The 20,530-nt window shown below is 38.4% G+C and overlaps 1 protein-coding gene across 2 annotated transcripts in view; it reads left to right on the forward strand.

The window, feature by feature from the left end:
* Positions 1-20,530, forward strand: part of rabgap1l (RAB GTPase activating protein 1-like) — a 103,885-nt gene that overhangs the window by 7,009 nt on the left and 76,346 nt on the right. Inside the window, exons 3-12 of one of the 2 annotated variants that reach the window (XM_054603533.1) lie at positions 313-466; positions 2,376-2,580; positions 3,390-3,564; positions 4,205-4,362; positions 5,067-5,177; positions 7,219-7,285; positions 7,881-7,983; positions 10,308-10,474; positions 14,453-14,576; positions 19,160-19,253. In XM_054603533.1, the coding sequence (XP_054459508.1) occupies positions 313-466; positions 2,376-2,580; positions 3,390-3,564; positions 4,205-4,362; positions 5,067-5,177; positions 7,219-7,285; positions 7,881-7,983; positions 10,308-10,474; positions 14,453-14,576; positions 19,160-19,253 (1,358 nt within the window). The remainder of the gene's footprint in view (positions 1-312; positions 467-2,375; positions 2,581-3,389; positions 3,565-4,204; positions 4,363-5,066; positions 5,178-7,218; positions 7,286-7,880; positions 7,984-10,307; positions 10,475-14,452; positions 14,577-19,159; positions 19,254-20,530) is intronic. The other variant, XM_054603534.1, reaches the window with a different exon arrangement.

Consider the following 20,530-nt stretch of genomic DNA (forward strand, 5'->3'; position numbering starts at 1 on the left):
TCGGATTTAGTAATCTTCCTTTCTTGTTAACGCAACCAAATGTGTCTCTGGCTAACACATGGCTTAGCTGTTTAGATCCAAGGATTTGTTTGTATTTGTATTTCATGTAGCTTTGTGTTGTGATTACAACCCAAGAAAGCATGTTGACAGTAAATGATCAACAGGCTTTTGCCAAAGCGCTGACTCAGATTGATGAAGAGTGAAACGTCCTGGACTATCTGTTTTTTTTTTTATTCTCATCCTGTTTTATCTGTCCTTGTCTTTCCTTCGCCCTCATCCCCAGTTGGTTTTAATTCTTCCTCTCTCCCTCAGATGTCTTGGAATGGGAGTGAGCAGCTGGAGAAAGCTATGGAGGAGGTGTTGGATGATGACGATGAGGTGAAGGTGGAGAAGAGCAATACGGAAAAGATGGAGAAGAACACGGACCCAGAGAGCCGAGTCCTGGAGCCCCAATCTGCAGAAATAGGTCCATTTATAGTCCCCGTTTCTAATTGTAGACGGTTCCAACCTGCCAGTCAGCTGCTCTTTCAATTAACCAATCAGGCATCAAAACTGAAATATCAACTATATTGTTCTTCGTATATAAATGGCCCTTCCTTTTGAGGAAAGGTATTACTGTTAAAGGCAGCTGATTGAATTATGAGTCTTTCTGTTTTTAACCATACACAAACACTGCAGCTAAAAAAAATATGCTAATTCAATTAGTTGAATCAGAACACTGTGGCAGTGTGCATATTGTCATATTTTCGTGAGATATGTCATTAAACATGTGGGACACTGAAGAACAACAAATAGAACATTTGAAGGATCAGTTAAGTCAAAACTCAAAGCTCAGGCCGTAATGTAAAAATGTTGCAAACAAAAATGTGGTTCTCTTTTTTTTTTATTTTTTTTATACAAGCAGTTATCAGTCCAAGTTATTTATCTATTTTCACTGAAATTCAACTAAGTGGAAATAACGATCTGCAAAGCATACTAGGATAAAAAATGTAGCAGTCTGCGTGGCATTGACATACCGAAATATGGTATTGCGATATCAGATTAGCGAGGCTGGTATCTGAACTCTCTGACATTGGCTGTAAATCAGCAAGGACAGGTTGGCACTGATAGCTGAACAAACATTAGTGCAAAAACAACATACTAGTGGTCAACGATATACTGTGCGCTTAAGCTCAGTGGCAGGTGCAAGGCATTCGCACTACCACAGTTACAATTTACAGGCTACAATCCTTTTTTTTTTTTTTTTTTTTTACTTTAGGGTTGCATTATGAGTATCCTAAAGTTTTGGTTTCATGTCCATTCCTTTTCAGTGCTGGTACTGCCTTTAAATCCAAAATATCAAGTACCCTGTAACATCAAATATGCTTATCTTGAGAGTGATGTAAACTCATTCTTTTATTTAGAGACGGGCAGCTTCAGCTCTTCAAACCCTTCTTTAAGTCTTCCAGTGAAGCTCCTTACTTTCAGGTGAAATGAAACCGCAAGTGATACCAAGTGTCACAAAGGAAGGTAGCACATGCCTGTCTCTCTCCAGACCTGTAGTGCATTTAGCGATGTGGTCAACAATAACATCAAAAAAAAAAAAAAAAAGGTGTGTCAAAACTTTTTCATAGTACCATGTCATTATCTTTTAAACATGCTATATGGTCTAGAAAGATGAGCAACTGTTTAATTAATTTCATATGTGCCTTATGTACATCAGTTGTAACCAACTCTTCCTGCATGTACAAACTTCATTCAACCCCCCAAAATTTTTAAAATTAAAATAAAAAACTCAATTAGAATACATTTTTTTATTCAAGACAGAATTTTTTACATAAGGACAACTCATCTTTTACTTGAGTTACTTATATCTTCACAGTGGTGCCATTGTTTTGTGTTTTACTACTGCTGAGTGAACTAAGAGGAAGTGCTTAGTGCAATCTTGTCAAATAATAGCCAGTCAGCAGTGGAAGTCCAGATGCTGCTCTCATTGTTCTGCTTCCTGTTTGCAAAGTTTGAAAGTACCAGGTCAATATACCCCCAAACTTCCTGTGTAGTTCTACTTCACCTTCAGCTTATCTTTACTTCTTTTGCAGTTTTGTTTTTGTAGTTTTTTATGTAGTCTCGTTTCTCTATTCTCTTAAATACACTTGTCTGTTGTAGCGCTCTAAGGCCACATTCTCGTCATGAAACCTTGATGGCATGCCAGATTCATGCCGTACAGTGTTGTTGAAAGCTGAAAAATCAATTGTTCTATGAACTTGGTTAAAATGTTACTAGACAGCAGAGAAATAGGAATCAGTTTAGCATAGAATACGGACAGAACGCCCCTAGAAAATGTTTCAACTTTTCAGTAAAATTAACAATATCACAACCTCTCTGTCTGTCCACAGAAACATGTCCTGCACCATCCAGCCCCACAGTGCTGGAGGAGGACAGTGTCCAGTTCAACAAGCTGTCCTACCTTGGCTGCACCTGGGTCAAAGCCCCTCGCAACGAGGCGGAGGCACAGAGGGCCATGGTCACCCTACGTGCTGAAAGCGCCATCCCCATCCCCATCACCCTGCACGTCCCCTGTGGACCAAACGGCTCCGTCAGGTCAGCCACACATTGAGACAGACACTGTGTATGTTGAGACCTGGATCGGTTTAAATGGCCTATGATAAAAGGACAGGAGAATATACTGTATGACATGTAATCAGTATGCAAATAACAGATTATCATGAATGGGTGATTGTTAAAGGTGCCTGTAAACTAGCAGAAGAATTGAAGTTACAGATGAAGTGGCTATTAAATGAGTTGAGAGAAACTTTTTGACCTTCCTGAAAGGTAACATGAAATGTTCTGATACACTAGAGAGGAAATGAGACATGTTTTTTTATTTATAATATTGACATTTTCGCTCTGCTAGACAAGAGGGACATGGATGCCGCAGATACCTTTGGACTGAATGGAAGCTTGGTTGAATTGAAAGTTTAAATGCCATTTATTATAGTAGACTATTACTGTACAACATATTTTTTAATCCCAAAGTAATATGTAGCATCTGATTCATTCCTGGGGATCCCTGGACCCAATTTTAAGAATCAATGAAAACCTTATAAATTTATACAAAAAAGGTTGCAGTTAATCTGCTGTTACAGAGGTTCTAAGTCTGGACCAAAATTGCATTTTCACCTGTGAAATAAAATATACTTTACATATTATATACTTATAGAAACCTTTATACTTATGTACCTGTTTTAACGTATTCTTATTGTTTATTTGTATATTTCTATTTTTAAATTATATCTAATATATTATTGCACTCTGTACTCTTAGCCAAATCCCTTGTATGTGTAATGTACTTGGCAATACACAGCTTCTGATTCTGATTCTAAATCTGATTCTGAAATGACTCTCCCCAGGATTGTGGATCAGGCCTCTGGTACAGAGATAGCATCATTTCCTATCTACAAGGTGTTGTTCTGTGCTCGTGGAAATGAGGGTTCGGTGGAAAGTGACTGTTTCTCCTTCACTGAGAGTTACCGGAGCTCTGAGGACTTCCAGATTCACGTCTTCTCCTGCCACATCAAAGAGGCTGTGAGTTACATACATTTATTCCACATTACAAACTGTAGCTCAACATGGTTTTCATTCTGCTGTGGAGCACAATCCCACATCAGTGTTCAGTGACATAAAGTGTAAGACTTTTGAATGCGCAGTTCTACAAATAGAAGCTATGAACAGAACAGGATTGAACAAGAAACAGAAAATAAAAAACATAATCAGTCAGTACTTGTCAATAGTGAATTTGTTCTCAGGTTCTCTGGACTCTAATAAACATACAGTGATACCTACTTCTGTCGTAACTTAAAGAACATTTCAGTATGTGTATTGTATACTGATGTTAAAATGGTAGATATTTACTAAAGTCCTATAACTACTGACACTGGTAAACCAGATGAGGGCAGTGTTGTCCTCTATTGTGTTTCCTCAATAATGTCCAGTTCTATTTTACTTTTGTCCTTATAACTATCCTTTAATTCTTATGTTCTGTTTATTTCTATTTGCATATATTGATTATATTGACTTATTTCCTTTCACAACATGTTATTTTATCTTTTTCTGAAAAGAAAAGTCTATTCCATTATTTTATTATTTTTAATATTTAGTCTTCCTGATTTTTCCCTTCTTCCTTGTCTTTCCACTTATAATGCTTCTGTTTTCCTTTTCCGTCCAGGTCAGTCGTATCCTGTACAGTTTCTCCACAGCGTTTCGCCGTTCTTCACGTCCAGCAGACATCAGGGATACGGCGCTGTCCGGTCCGCCTGATGGCGACCTCTACACCTTCACTGTCTCGTTGGAAATAAAAGAGGATGATGGCAAAGGCAACTACAGGTACTTTGTCCACACACAGACATGCAGACACACTACACCTAAATGTTATTGGTGGAGTATAATGCTTCTATAAATTTACAAAAGGTATGTTCATATTTATATCACAATATTCATATCACATTGAAAATGATACTTGCATGAGAATTAAACACATTTTTATGAAAGAAGGATCATGGTGCTACATTATAGTTTGAACTAGTTTGATCATCTGGTGCCATTATTTTAGGAAAGCACTGTGATACATGTAAACACATAGCATAAACACCTCCTGTGTGTGTTTCTTATCAGCTCAGGGCTGTTGGTATTTGATATGTTGATAGTTGGAAAGCTTTAATACGGTCCCGTAATACTGTTTTATCTGACTGTTATTGTCCATCCGTGAAAAGTGTAACGCTTATTGGCACAGTAAGACAAGTTATCATATATTGAGTATTTTAGTGATGGATTTTCATTTTCTGTTCTCTGAAATAAAGTGGCCCAATAGTTGTTTTGAAAAAAAAAGCATACACCCATAAAATATAATACACAATTTTATCTCTAACTCGGCTAGTCATATTAAGGTAATAAAGATCTAGCAAAAAGAAAAACTGGCAATATGACAGGAAACAATAACATAAGACATTTAAAAATGGACTTAAAAAGGCACCACAGTCTATTTGCCCAAGGTTATGCATCATAACCCCCCCCTTTCTTCCACTCTACAGTCCAGTGCCCAAGGACAGAGATAAATTCTACTTCAAGCTACGACAGAGCGTTCAGAAGAAGGTCGTGGTTTCAGTTCAGCAAATGTGCAACAAGGAGCTGGGTATCGAGAGGTGAGGATTACTGTGAAAAGAGATGATGCATTACAATGTCCTAGTAACCTTCCATTGGGTTTTTTTTGTTAATGTGTTTATTCCTCACCCAATTTTAAGGTCAGATGTGATCTTATTAACTGTATAGTTTAGGTTTTCCCCGGTTAATGTTGCACTTGGCTTTCCAAAAGTCAGGAATTGCCAGCCATCAAACGTGTACATATCTATCTTTACTTCCACTAACGCTTTGCTTTCTGTGTTTTTTTTTTTTTTTATATATGGTTGGCTTAATTTACTAAACTTTAGAAAGATACTTGCCTTTTCAACTATCATGGTGCTGTAACCACCAGAGTTTGCAAGGCAGCTGGCTCAGCAGGACAAATATGCTGAACTAGAGGAGTTAATGATGTAGAGCTAAAAGCACTGCTCCAAACATGCTGGGTATTCACACATCATACCAAATCTATAGTCTTGTTCTAAACTTTATTCTGGTAAATGAAACAATGACTTTCCAGAATAAAGCACCAGGTTGGCTTGTTTACCAAAGGACAGTGCACATATTCAGTGGTCAAATATTGCAGAGGGAAAGCAATGAGAACAAAAAAAGAAGAAGTAAAATGAGTCAAGCTGCCTATATAGAGGATAATAAAAATAACGCCCCAACAGAGGAATGCTGCTGGAGTTAAATAGTTTCCCACAATCTCTCCTTTTTATGTGGTTACATGCTCTAGCAGCACAGCAGCACCAAAGAACTAGGTCATCCTTATCACTCCCCTCCTTTCTTCTTCATTCCCTTACCTCCTATCGCTATCAGAGGGAGACAGACACCTGCCCTCTCCTTTATTTTTAGCCTCTATGGAAACCCTTATTGTGTTCAGAACTGATCCTTTCTGAGCGGCTCGGCCCATGTTTGACACACACTTTATTATTGTTTTATTAAATATATTTAATTAATTTTCACTTTGTAAAAGCAGTCATAATGGTTAATTATTTTGAAATGCGGTACAGTATGGTTCTGCATTATGTGTTTTATGGATGCTGTACAGGCTTTCTACCCACTCTTACAAATCCTACTGGAGTATCACTTTACAAGACACTTGACCCATATCTTTAAAACTGAGTATGAGCCCTCCTGAGTCGTTGGTTATGGCTGGGTTAACTGTAAGTGTATTCTTGTACAATGCATTTCTAAAACTGCAAGATCTCCACGCTGACCACTTGATGGCACCTCCGACCCAAAGCTGAACTGGGACTTGACTATAACTAGTGACTATGTTGGATTGGTTTTAGACCTGGAAACAACATAAACCATGCTGCTTCCGTATATTGCAAGACCTTATATATGTGCCATCCACGTTGCAATATTAACAACCCTTTAGTCCATTTATATATGGATGGATGGATATATTTTAGTCGTTATTTTTTAATGTTTTTCTACTTATTTATTTTACTTTACTCTGTGATAACTTATTTATTATACTTGTTTTGATCTTGTTTTTCTATTTATGTCTCTTATTTTTTTTACTAGTCTGTTTGCACTATCCACTTATAAACGATTATATTATCTTATCTTATCTTATCTTAGATATATGTTGTGTATTGTTATGTGTTTTTGTAATTTGAAAATTACTCATGCTTTTTAACCTAGTGTTTGCCTATGCTGCTCTTTTCTGTTTGAGGGGTGCAGCCAGCAGTGGGAGGAAGAGCTGGGTCTTTTTTCACCCTGAAGGAGCTTAGATATGCTTGGCTGAATTCTTTTGCGCTTTTTTCAGATTATTTTAATTTTTGTAAGATAATATATTTATGAGTTTTTCTAATTTACCAATGTGCAATACTGGCGCTTGAAGCCCCGCAGAGTGTCTGCTTAATGCCTAAAGATTATAAGGCATCATTACAATATTGATGAGTGTGGTTTGGTCAGTTGAGTTGTTTTACATATTCCAGTTTCCTTTCCCTCCCAAGAACTACTTTGATTCACTCTGCTGGTGACTGCAGACTGTAACTCTGAAGTGGAATTAGTGAGTATTGATTTGGGATTGTACCTCCTGTGTCTTCCCTCTAGGTGTTTTGGGATGCTGCTGAGTCCTGGACAGAAAGTCTGCAACAGCGACATGCATCTACTAGACATGGTGAGCAGAACTCATTTCAGCTAATTTAACCAGACTTTTTTTCTTTTTCATTTACACCTTAATTAGCATTTCCAGAGTAATAAATCTGCTGGTTAATAATATATTCACCCACTGTACTTAAAGTAATGCTTCATCCTTAAAATGACCATTTATATATTAATAACTCAGTGGAGATGCCTTGAATTCTTGAAGAAAACATTGTTTTTCACACATGCCTCCACGGTGAATGGAGAATCCAGAAACAGACAAAACTTGAGTAAAACCTTGATGAATTTAAAATACATGGGGACCGTGTTAAACAGCAGCAAACTATATCAAAACATCTGTTAACAAACTCTCACACAACTCGTTCCGTATAACCCAAGTCTCTTACACACTTTATTCTTACTATTAAAAACACTTAAGCCACTACTTCATGCATCAAAGTTTTAAGTGTGAAGTATTTCTTTAACCTGCATTTTTCTATGTCCAAGTTTATATTTGTGAAACTGATCTTGGGTGCCTGTTCACAATGTTACATCTACCTGTATTGATATTTAACATTAATCATTTTACAAAACCCTAGTACATCATCCATGCATTAATACCTACACAGGAGTCGATGGGGAAGAGCTCTGATGGGAAGGCCTATGTGATCACTGGAACATGGAACCCCAACATGGCGGCCTTCCAGCTGCTGAATGAAGACACACCTAAAGGTGAGGAGAGTTCCTGTCCCCCTGAATGTTATCTCACACGGATTCAAATTTAATTTATATCCAGAGAAGCTGTGAAATATTTAAAGTTGCAGTCATGTGTCACTGAGCAAAGCTAACAAACGTTTGACTCAAAAGTAACTTTAATACTTCAAAAGTAACTAACAACTATGCATAAAGGCATGTTGGTAAAATGTTTCATTCCTGATGTACAGTTCCTTTCTTTAATAATTCTTTTGCACATAGCAGCAATTTGTTGGCTTTTTTTTGAGTGATTAATTCATTAAAAGTTTTGCTGCATTTATTATCTGTCTCGAGCCGAACCCATCAGTTTTTGCTGACTGGCTGTTCACAAACACATATGAGGTCTAAATTATTTCCATACATTATTGTCACATAAATGATGTGGGACTGCACAAAGCTCAAGGTCACATCTGAGAATTCTGCAGCGCTTGCATTGGAGCCTGGATGTGATAATTGCCTTCATCCATTCTCTAACATAACATACAGCCTTGTACCTGGCCTTGTGACCCATAACTTGTCAAAGCCTGGAACGTTTTTGCACATTGAAGCGTGAATTGTGTCAGGCAGCAGAGCCAACAGAGCTGTGGATACTCAATCAAGTGAGGAATAGAAATAAAAGCGGCATTTTGAGGAAATTATTCTCATGCAATTCCTGTCGCAGTTCTGTCTGGCTTATAGCTATGCAGGTCTTTGAGCATAATACATTTTCCTCTTTTTATTGTCTCTTTGTTTTGCACGATGAGGCTCCTAATAACACAACTTGATAACATAGGCCTGCAGGGTTATTCTGTTGCACACACAAACAATATATTATATAATAATGATATACTCAGTTGATGAAATACCTGGTCATATCTGTTTTCTGAATATTGACATATAAATCGTGAATTGAAAAAGTTTACAAAATGTAATATTCACGAAATTAGGTACACAAATGATATTGAAACACGTTTGGTTTTTGGTTTAAGTTTTAAACAATATACAAATGTATGTTCATAAATCCCAACCCGCTCAGATTAACATGTTGGAGTTGAACAAATTGATCATTATATACTTGAGAAAGAACATCATTTTATTGTCTTTTAAAAGGGAAGCACTTAGATGTGTTCAGATCGGATCCTACAGAGTGGATCAAGGCAGAGAGCTTACCTCGCCAAATACATTACAGCTACCAAATAAGACCACTTGGCAACTTTCTGACTTGAAGGCTGTTAGAGTTTGACCTGAAGGGGGGTGGCAGGTCCGTCAAAGCAGTCTACCTCATGTGAGTCTGACAGTAGAACGCCAGACTAACTTTGAAACTCACACACACACACACACACACACACACACACACACACACACACACACACACACACACACACACACACACACACACACACACACACACACAAACACAAACACACAGCTTTCTCTTGTAAATCTGCACACATCCTTACTGGCGTAGATAATTCAGAGGTGCTCAGAAGTTGTTGATAGATGTAACGCATACTTTATAAAATCCTTATCATGATACACACTATTTTAGACAAATTTTAAGTTTTATTGGAAGGGAATTATGTAGCATAGAACGTTACTTGTTTTTTTATACATTATCATGCATTTCAGTGGGATGTTGAATTGGTGGTGATTTTCAAAGCGGAGGTTTTGAAACGAGCATACTTCCATCAGGAAGCATTGGTCAGGGTGATGATTTGCTGAGCAAATAATCAGTTAATGGATTAATGATTAACTCACGAAAAGATGAAGCTAATAGAGTTCTTTGACAGAGATTGTCTTGTTCATTCTTTCTTTTAACAATCTGTACATAAGTTAGGACACGTTATATATAATAGCTAAACTTTCTTTTACTGGTAATCAGGAAATAATGGTTAATGAACCAAAACATCTGTTCTATGAGATAAACTTTACGTTCTAGGGCATCGGCTTGCAGAATACACTTTTTCGACTAAAGTAACAAGTTGAAGACATTAATGTTATGTCGTTATCCACTAGGGGGTGTGGCATCCCCACAGGACACATGTTGTGGAGATCCTGCCTCCCAGTAGAGGCCAGTCAGATGAAAAGTGAAATTTCCTCAGCTTACAATTGCATTTTTGTTTTTCTAAAGTAATTGTTAAATTTGTTAATCTAGTTCTAAGTTATTATATAGAATAGAAAAAAATACTCTAGTTATGTAATTAAAGACAGCAGTAAATGTGCTTGACTGACTGAAATCAAGTAAAAAAGGAACGAAACAAAGGAGTCTCTCGTACTACCTCCACAGTAACCTTGCTTTGCTTTTTCTCTCTGTTTTGCTCCAGATAAGCAGGTGTACATGACGGTGGCGGTGGACCTGGTTGTCACCGAGGTGGTGGAGCCAGTTCGCTTTCTGCTGGAGACTCTGGTCAGGGTATATCCATCAAATGAACGTTTCTGGTACTTCAGCCGCAAGACCTTCAGTGAGACCTTCTACCTCAAACTCAGACAGGTACCTCTACTAACTATGACAACACTCACAGAACTGCACCCGTTTTCATATGTTACATGTAGTTAGGATCTAGCTGGTTCGCTAACACATGGTTGGTTTGTAGACATTTTCTTACTGGTTGGTTGTAGGATTGGGCAATATGCCGATTTATACTGTAAGATTTCATATATTTGTCAACTTTTGTCATCCTGTTTATCCTATGGTAGCTAACCCTTTAACATTCTGGGTGAAGTAAGACCATTGCAAAACACTGAGCAGCACTGCTGTGATGTCATTTTAGAGTTTTATGATTTTTGCATGTCTGATGAAATACCTTTCATCTTGACTTTGGTTGGTCAATCATGAAAACAGTTAAATGTTTGATTTGTTGCGAGCAGAATTGTCGTTAACAATGGGATTAATACCTTAAAATGAATGTGGTAATGATTTACCAGATTTACATTTATGGAAATAACCCCTTTGATAATATTTGTCAATGTATAAAGCAGCTCCTCTCCAATCTATTATTATTCTATTCTTATTGTAATAAGAGTAGTCAAACATAAACTAATTGTAATAACTTAAATAAACATCAGAGGGAGTCTGAGTAGAGGACTCTGGCACAGAAAGGTGTCGGCTAGATTGCTTTCACAAGCCTATTTACGTCAAGTCAAGTTTATTGATGTAGTCCAACATCACATATGTCTTGGAGGGCTTTACAACCCGCAACAGCTTTACTTGGCAACTTGGCCTTAGCACTCCAGGAAGACCAATGAAATGTGGAGAGTGTGGATGTGAAGCTTTGAGGAGGTGTTGAGTGGAGGAGGTCAGAGCGGGCCTGGTGGTGTGTCAGTGACCAGTCAAACGCTGTTCCCCAGAGAATTGAAACACTCCATGCAAATGTCTCATCATCAGATTTCCATTTTTCTCTTTCCATCTGTGTATCTCCCACTTTGGCCTCCTCGATTTTGTCTGCCCGCCTCTCATTGTCAAGCTGGTGCGTTGATACACAACATTTTATTCCTGTCTGGCAGCCGAATAGCAGCCACCACAATCCACTGACGTGATGAGTTTTGTTGATAGCACAAAATAAACAATATCCTGGAAGCTCTTGTTAATGATCACACATCCTGAAATTCTGCCCTTTTTAGTTTCCTGACAACTTGTCTGATTAAAAAAAGTGCTGAGAGAGAGCAAAGGAAGCAGATTTACTTACCTCCCATCAACACAAGGACACCCAGCTTGTGCAGTTGCTGCAAGTGCTTAAAAAAAATACAGTTAAGCTGTAAGCCACCTCTTTCCTGTTAAAAAGCAGATCTCCTTTAGTAGGCCGTGGGGAGCTGGCAGAGCAGTGGAGTGTGGGGAAGCTTTGGATTGTAGGGAGCTAATAAGAGGCTCTGTCTCATTATTGGCATGTGGGTAATTAACAGCGGCGGTCTGATTGCCTCTCTAGTTATCTCCTCAGTGAATGGAAAAGTGTTGGACTGGTGCTGTGGTTAAGAGCTAATTAAAAGATAATATTGTGTGGAGGTTTTTGTGGAAGATGGTAATCAGAGGTGATACACACACAAAATATCTAGTCCTATTATATTAATATATATATTCAGTCCTTATTTTGCCCAAAAACTGTCAGTAAGTACCAGGGAGTCATTATCTGTGCCAACTTCTCAGAATGTTTTCTGTGTCTGCTTAACTGGAAAATGTATTAGGTGTCTGCTTAACTGGGAAGAACGTTGTTGGCCACCTCTCCTGTGTCAAATCCAAGTTGATGAATGAGTCAAGTCCAGAGAGGACCGGGTTGAAACTGAGTCGACACTAGCACTGAAGAAAATGTTGAGTACGTGTCAAAAAAAACAATTATCAAGATTTTGGATTTTTCTAAAAGATCAGCAGATATGTAAACACACAATATATATATATATTTTTAACAAAGTATGAATTACCAGTTTGTATGCTTTTAAGGTGATAATCTAAAATCTTTAGCCAGAATTCAGATGATGATTGAGCGGAAAAGTGCAAGAGAAATATGCTTAGTAATGTTACAAAGTCTTACATTAACTGTTCTGATATTTTGTAAGGTACATGGTAATCAATTCAATTCAACCCATAGAATAACATTTAGCAAAGAGAGCTGTTCTTTCTTTATGTGTGAACAAACAATTTTGGATAATCGTTTTTTGTCTTATTAGAAATCCACAATAGATGATGATGTCTTTCAACAGTGGGCCCTTTGTGGTCCAACTTTCTGTCACAGTTTTATCAGTGTGAGTAATTCACCCTATAGGGTTAAAAATTCACTCCAAGCTATAACAAAGCCAACGTGTTACCTAAGCCTCCTCAGATTTTCTCTTAAAATAGGCCAGGCTTGATATTCTCTCCCAATTTGTGTTCTCATCACTGACTTGAGTTAGTCATTAGACGCCATGCGAGTGGGCAGATCAATGCGGCTCATTGATCCATTCTACCAGGTGGAGGAGAGGCAACAGCAATACAGTAATTGAATAGACCAGAAATACACATCAGTAGCTTATGACACCCAAGGTCAAGTCTGCTGGTGTCTTTGTTCTCTTGTGCGTTTCTTCACTCTATTATTATGGATTAATGAATAAATTAGAGCTGTATTAAGCAATTGTACACCCTAGACTTTAAAACAAATCTGTTGTTGCGAACATTGATATACTTATACTTATTTTCAAGTTCATATGACTAAGTGTTGGCTTAAACTTTAATAAGTAACTTTCATAAGCAGTAGTCTTAGAACTCCTTACTGTAGAATGCAAGTCAAATATTCATTAGGGTTTCATTTCTTCAGTACCGCCTCATAAAGGAAAACGATTAATTAATTGTTTATTTCATTTATTTGAGGCTATGGTTCCAACTCAAAGTTTTCACAAAATGCTTTTCATGTCTGAATAAGAGCCGGGAAAAGAAAAATCTTGAAACAAACATAGATGATTACCTAAGTCAACAACCTTTTGCCACAAAAAACACACCCCTATTTAATTTATCATCATTTATGTTCAATTTCTAGATTAATTCTGTACCATTATTCTATCATTTTACATTCTCTTACCCATCATCCCTTTGCATTGGGTAGTTGGTGCACTAGCTTGTTGGAGCTTGTTAGCTGACAGTGTTTGTCCGTGGTTTTAAATGGCTTTCTTTGTTCACCTTTGTGACTTCCAGTATGTTGGTTTTATTTAGGGGCTGGCCTGCGATAGCATCCCATCTCAGTTGAGGCATAGCCGGCTCTGTGCTGCTGATTGTTGTGCTTTTCCCCTACGTCTTCATACATGGCTATTTTTCTTTTGTTGGTGTCATCCGATGAGACGGTGAGCTCTGGCCTGACCACCTGCTTGATCGATTTAGACAGTCTGTCAATGTCAGGTCTAAGGGTGGTCATGCTGATTGCCTTGTTGAGATTGACCCTCACTGCCAATCTCATACTATCACAAGCATACCAGCAGGTGTTCTCTCCGACTACTGTCTGTCCCGGAGAAATAAGACCCGATGGTATTCTGGTTGGAGGAACTCTGTTGCCAGCTCATGACTGGTGCTGCTTTGGCTGCCATGTCCTTAACGCTTCAAATGAACATTTTCACACTGGATGATCCTCCTCCTCCCAGCTTTCGTGTGCTTGAAGGGATTAGTCATCTGCATATGTAAAAGTGTTTAAAGCTCATCACTGCGCCTCTCAAACCCCTGTAGCATCTGATTGTCACAAGGTACTGATGTACCCTAGCTGGTTGAGTCAATTTGTTTTTTAATTACTGTACATTGTTGGCAACTCACATGCAGTATGTTGGCAGTATAAATAAATAGAATGACTTTTCAGAAAAATAGGCGTTTCTGTGTTAACTAATAATATCTGATATAATATTTATCTATGAATGCTTATACTTTATATTAGCATCATCAATGATTTTCATTCCTGCCTAAGGATAAGATAATGCCTGATCGTATTTGTGTGTGTGTGTGTGTGTGTGTGTGTGTACACAGCAGGCACCAGAGAGGGTGGGTCAGAGCGATGCTGTGTATGAGGTGGTGAGTCTTCAGAGGGAGGCAGAGAGAAGCAATGAAGGACGACTGGCCTCGCCCACTGAGGAAGAGGAGGCTGATGAAGGTATGGGTGTCTCTTTTTTTTTTCTCTCTCTGGCTCTCTCCTCAGTTGCTTGGTTTCTACCCCTCTTAGTTGAGTTAATCATATACAGTATATAATATCTATGCCACTGACATAATCACCAATCATGCAAATTCTAAAAATCTTTGACAAACCAGTGAGGCTTTCGCTGTCTGTACATCATTGGTAAGATGCTAGAATACCAGAATATATCATCAGAATGCCTACCCTCCAAATTTGTGTGTGTGTGTGTGTATATATATGTAATAGCCATCAGAGATACCAAACTTATCAGAGACAAAACAGATACTTCTGTGAACCTTCACAGGTACAAAAAAGAAAAAATAATTGCTTTCCCCCTTGCCAGAGGGAGCATTTACCTTACATCCCACGGATCCAGCATTTTTTTTCTAAGTGGCATGAATGCCTGTTCTAAATTACATTTTATGTTCAGATATTCAGCCTAGAATAGAGGTTTGCCAAAAATACACCTTCTCTGTGTTTTTCGTTTTTGTTGTGAGAAGCACATGTGTGCTATTCGTTGGCTGACATGAATCAACAGTGAAGTTTCATTTTCTTTAGGCACATAAACATTGGCATGGTTGTGTGTACGTTGTGTGTGTGTTACAACATGTGTTTATGTCTGTTTTGTGTGAGTGAGTGAGTGTGGCTAGGCATGTGATAACAGCAATGGTGTACACTGTAGATTATCGGGAATGAGTCTGAGTGTGTGTTTGTTTGCATGTGTGAGAGAAAAGGTGTTCTGTGTGTTTTACAACCAATGTTGTGTGCATGTGTGTTACACAGAGAACTGCAATGACTCCTGGCAGAATCTCAGGGGTTTTGATAGCTATTTGTGTGATTATGCACGCTTGTGTGTGTACTTGTGTGTGAAGCGTGAGTGGTTTTGTGGGGAGCCTGTCACAATCCTGTTAGGGCTCGTTGGCTTATAGCCATACACCACTGCAGTGTCAAACCACCATCAAACAACCCCCGCACAACCTTTTTGGGGGAAATGATCAGCCTTCGTCATACAAGCAGACCAATGATCTTCAACATTAGCCAAATAGTGCATGTTGTTTAAATGTGACATATGACAATGTAAAAATGTTCCCACTCAAATGTAGCTTTTGACCACTACTTTGGTTTAAACAGACCATTTGGCACCAACTAGGTCAATCAGAATCATCATCAAACCATGTAGCTTGTGATATCAATTCGCCGCAAGTGTCTTGATTAAGAAACTGAATGCATTAAATTTAAACAGGTGATAAGCCAGAGCAGAGTAGATATTTTCCCCTCAATATTATGGCAGTTATGCTAGAGGGATGGATATGGAAGCATAACAGCAATATCATATAAAGCACCAACACTGGCTGTTAGACCCCAGTGGTTTACAAACATGACCCAGTTTCAGCACACTAATATAAACAGGACTGGCATTCCCACCTGACCACTGGCTAAGCTATGCAGGTGTCGCCGATTAGGCCTGGCCACAAGGATAAATTGCACATTTCTGTGTTCATTTAGCATCTTTGTGTATATGTGTGTGTTTGTGCATTTCAGAGGATTTTCACCATCCAAGTTTCACATTGTTGGAAAAAATTGTTCACAACAGCTAAAAGAATCCAAGCGGAGGTCATTTCAATGTCTGAATTATTTTGATTATCCAAATATGCATTGAAATCTACTAAATTACTGGTTATTTATTTTGTGCCTGTATAAAGAAGTAGCCTTGGTGGATGTTACGCAGGTTAATAAGTCACACCTACGTTGGAAACATTTTAACAGGATACAAAAGCCTGCACTGCTCTGGTATGAAGATTCAAGCACGATAGTGGAATATTAACCTCAACCCATATGAATATGAAAATATTTAATTTTAATCTAAACGTTCCTGTAGGAATGTTTCCCATAATGATAGGGAAACACAGGAACATCTTACATTGGAGGTTGTGCGTTTGTCTTAATCCCTTTTTCCATTACACAGAAAGCCCACTGAATCACAGTAACTTCTGGCTTTTGTCTTAAGTGGCAAAGGTTATGAAAACAAATGACTCCACCATAGTCACAGGTATTCATTGGCTCAAGCTCTGATTGGCCGTTAGGGGAAACATGACACCCGGATAGAAAAACTAAATATGGCTGTTAGCTGCATAAATATCTAACGTTAGCAAAAGATCATATAAATACATCCACACAACACTTCAAAACAAGATGGTGGTAGAGGCAAACACGTCATGCCCACGCCCAACTAGGAGACAGGAGGTGAATACCATTTCAAACCATTAGCGGAGCTTGTTATGCGGCACATTTGTTAAGGAGCATCTTTGCTATGACTACTATGACAGACTCTTAATCATTTCAGCCACAAATCCCATTCGTCTCCGTCCAAGCAGCGCTTGAATATTGTTCCAAGAAAGTCAGCACAGAGTTTGAATGACACCAAATAAGTAACTGAAATAAAAAAGAAGTAACCAACGTAACAGTTCCACTGTCGTCCATGCTGCTTTCTACAGTTTACTTTAAAAAAACAGAAGGGCAAACTCATTTTGTGGCAATGGGAAAGGAATGTGTTGACTGTTTTAAGCGGCTTTTTGCCCATGTTTAAAAAAATAAATAAATCGGCATATATGCGCTTATTTTGAGGGAACAAAATGTATTATTGTGTGGCTTTTCTCTCTTCTTTGCCACTTTAAACACTCTTTTGACTTTTTTTTATCTTGAAGCACCAAAAGGTGTTAACAGAGTGGGATGCAAAAATTGTCGGCCAAAGTCACGAGTCAGCCACCAAGGCTGGAGCTGACGGCTTTCAACTGGCACTGTAGGAGCCTTTCAGTGGGCTTTTTCTATAACACCCCCCTCCTCCCCCAGAGCTGAAAATTGCAGGCGCTCAGGGCCGTGAAGCTGGAGGTCATCTTCATTGTGTACAGAAATGAATACACTCCTAGTGTAGATGCCACCGCTGTAATATGGAAAACAGGCCTGAAACTAGCATATCTTTTGTTGGGGTTTTCTTTTCTTTTCCTTTCACAGTAGGCTTTGTGATTGTTGCGCATTGTTTGTTTTTTTGTTGTTGCCCCAAACACATGCATATATCCATTTTTTTTATTTGCACATACATAAGACTTCATATGATACTGATAATGGAAAAACGAAAAGAAATGAAACAGGAGAAGTCAAGAAGCCACAGGCTTATGCAACGGACCTCCCCTCAATATTGGGACAAAACAAACAATAACAAAAAAGGAGAAAAAATACCAAACATTAAAAAGACACATCCATACATACATAAAACTTGTTTGATTCAGTACACTGTCAATTAGGCAAGGTTAAAAATATATATATATATATATATACTATATATAGTATAAGACAAAGTAAAGGACATTGTTTCCAAATGAAAGGATGAAATTAAAAATACATAAAAATAGAGTAAAATATTAAAGTAGGACATCTTCATGGCACTAGTAGGGAATTGCTGCTCACTTGAATGTAGACAAAACCAATCCACTAGTGGCTTCAACATCACAGAGATCCTATTTGAGAGTAATCCTAGAGTGAACGCACAGCCCTTCTCCAGATTAAAAGGTAACCGTAATGGCCCTCGTCTTCACAGTTTCTTTCATCACCTGGTAAGTTGGCAGTGGCATTGGACTCACGCTTCCTCACCATGTGGCCTCAGCCAATCTGAGAACAGAGGCAGCAGCTTTGTGCTCGGCCTGAACCATTTGAAAGGGCTCATCAAGCATTTATAAAGACCTGAAAAGCTCCTGCTGAGGCTGTAAGGTATAGGAGCAGCAGTGCATTGAGCACAGCGGCGGCATGTTCCAGAAGAAAATGTCTTAACTCATTATTTAATGCCAAGCCCTAAGTAAAGGCTTCAGTGGGGGTGAATGATGGCGTTAAAACCTTTTGAGGGGCTGCAGCTGTTTGGATTTATTGTGAGATATCTGTGAAACCCAAGGCTATACCCTGAGAAGTTCATTGCCAGCATTGTGTTTTTTCACATCTCGGTCTTATTCTTACTGTGCACTATGTGCTGGAACTACTGTGTGAGTCTGCGTGTGTGGATATGTGTGGGTATAAGTTCATCACTCCAGCAGCAGAGTAAGCCAGACGGTCAATTAGTGCTTCTGCATCTAAACAGAAGTGGTTCGCTGTTCTGATTGCCTCTTGTCTGCTCCACGAACCACAAGACAGAAGAACAGCAATAATGGAAAGTGTAGGCGCTGCTACTCCTTTCTCCATTTGTGTGTGAGGCATCAATATGAACATGTTTTAAAATGTGCAATACAGTTCAGAGTGCCCTGACGTACATAAAGAAGATTTAGAGATGTTCATATCTAATCTGCAGACTGCTGGCGCTCACATAGCCTCTACTCTTAAAGATTCTCCTTCATGAGGTTAATATGCTTGGGACCCTGATGTGTCCTGTTGTCTACATTTTTGAAGACTATGTTAAAGGTCATGTTTTGATGGTCTTAGCAGTGTTTTGATGTGGACAGAGGTTGCAGATACCAGGAATGATCCATTTGTGCTCTAAATGTATTTTAAATATCTGTGTGTGTTTGTGTTTCCCGCAGATAGCGACAGTGAAATCTCCAGTGGGACAGGAGACGTTTCCAAAGACTGTCCTGAGAAAATCTTGGAGTCCTGGGGAGGAATCCTCACCAGATGGTAAGGGTTAAAAACAGACAAGGAAGTCTGAGAAATTTGGAAAATGAGTGATTCTAATTTAGATGTTTCAGTTGGAAGCTGGACAGGGAGGTTGAAACAGGGGATAAGAAGGAAGGAGCATGAGATAACCATAGAAAAAATTAAGTTATGGATTTGTATACAGCTGGGTGGTCTAAATGTAGAAAGAGTGGAAGGAATAGAGAAAGAAAGGAAAAATGTAAATTGAGAAATGGGAAATTCTCATAGGGAGTTTAGAGTTGATTGGTGGAGAAAGTTAGGGAGATGATACAATATTGTTATTTGTTATAAGGAGAATAAAAATCATAATAATATAAATTAAGCATAATAAAATATGTTAAATATAGTATTGTATCAAGCAGATGCATATTTATCTAAATTAAGAGATAAGCAAAAGCATGATTAACATAAGCATTGCCTAAGAAGATCTATGCTAAGAAGCATCTATAATTTATGCAAGTAAAGGAATCACAGCAGCAACTCCTAACAGAATACAGCAGAGGAAAGTGCTTTAACAAGTCTAAACTAACATCAGAACGTAACCAAGTGTAAATAGACCATTGGGGTCATAAATGCAAATTTGTAAACATGAATATGTCTTCATATTGTGCAAAAGTACTGTGACATGACACATAAATGCTGAAAGGTGTGTATATATATATATATATATATATATATATATATATATATATACATACATACATACATACACACACACACACACACACACACACACACACACACACACACACACACACACACTGCGATTTACTGGACAGGGCTTGGGTCCTTTAAGTGTTTTATCACCCCTCTGTGGAAAATAGTTCCCCTCATATGCTGACATTAATTAAGGATCAAAGGATAATTTATTGTCATTAGGCAACTCAAGGATGCACGACGAAATTCAGGTGTAGCCCGTTTGTAACACAACAAACACATGGCAAACAAAACAACAACAGTAGTACATTCCTGTAGTGCATATTTAGAATTTGCATCATAAGGAATGTAAACGCCAGCAACAAAAACAATTCTCTGGTCAGATGATATGGCCGATATCTTCAGATTAAAAATTCAACATGAGGAAATCATTGTCCATCAACTTTGACTGTGTTTGAGCACCAAGCATCATGATGTAAACACAGAGTCCACCTCCTCTTGTCCCACCGGAGTCCTGCACTCTGTCCTGTTGTCCGCACGTCAAGTGCAGCTTGATCCGGGATGAACAATGGAGCCAGGTCTCTGTAAAGATGTGGGCTAAA

Source organism: Anoplopoma fimbria, chromosome 8 (genome assembly GCF_027596085.1).
Source record: "Anoplopoma fimbria isolate UVic2021 breed Golden Eagle Sablefish chromosome 8, Afim_UVic_2022, whole genome shotgun sequence".
Lineage (NCBI taxonomy): Eukaryota > Metazoa > Chordata > Actinopteri > Perciformes > Anoplopomatidae > Anoplopoma > Anoplopoma fimbria.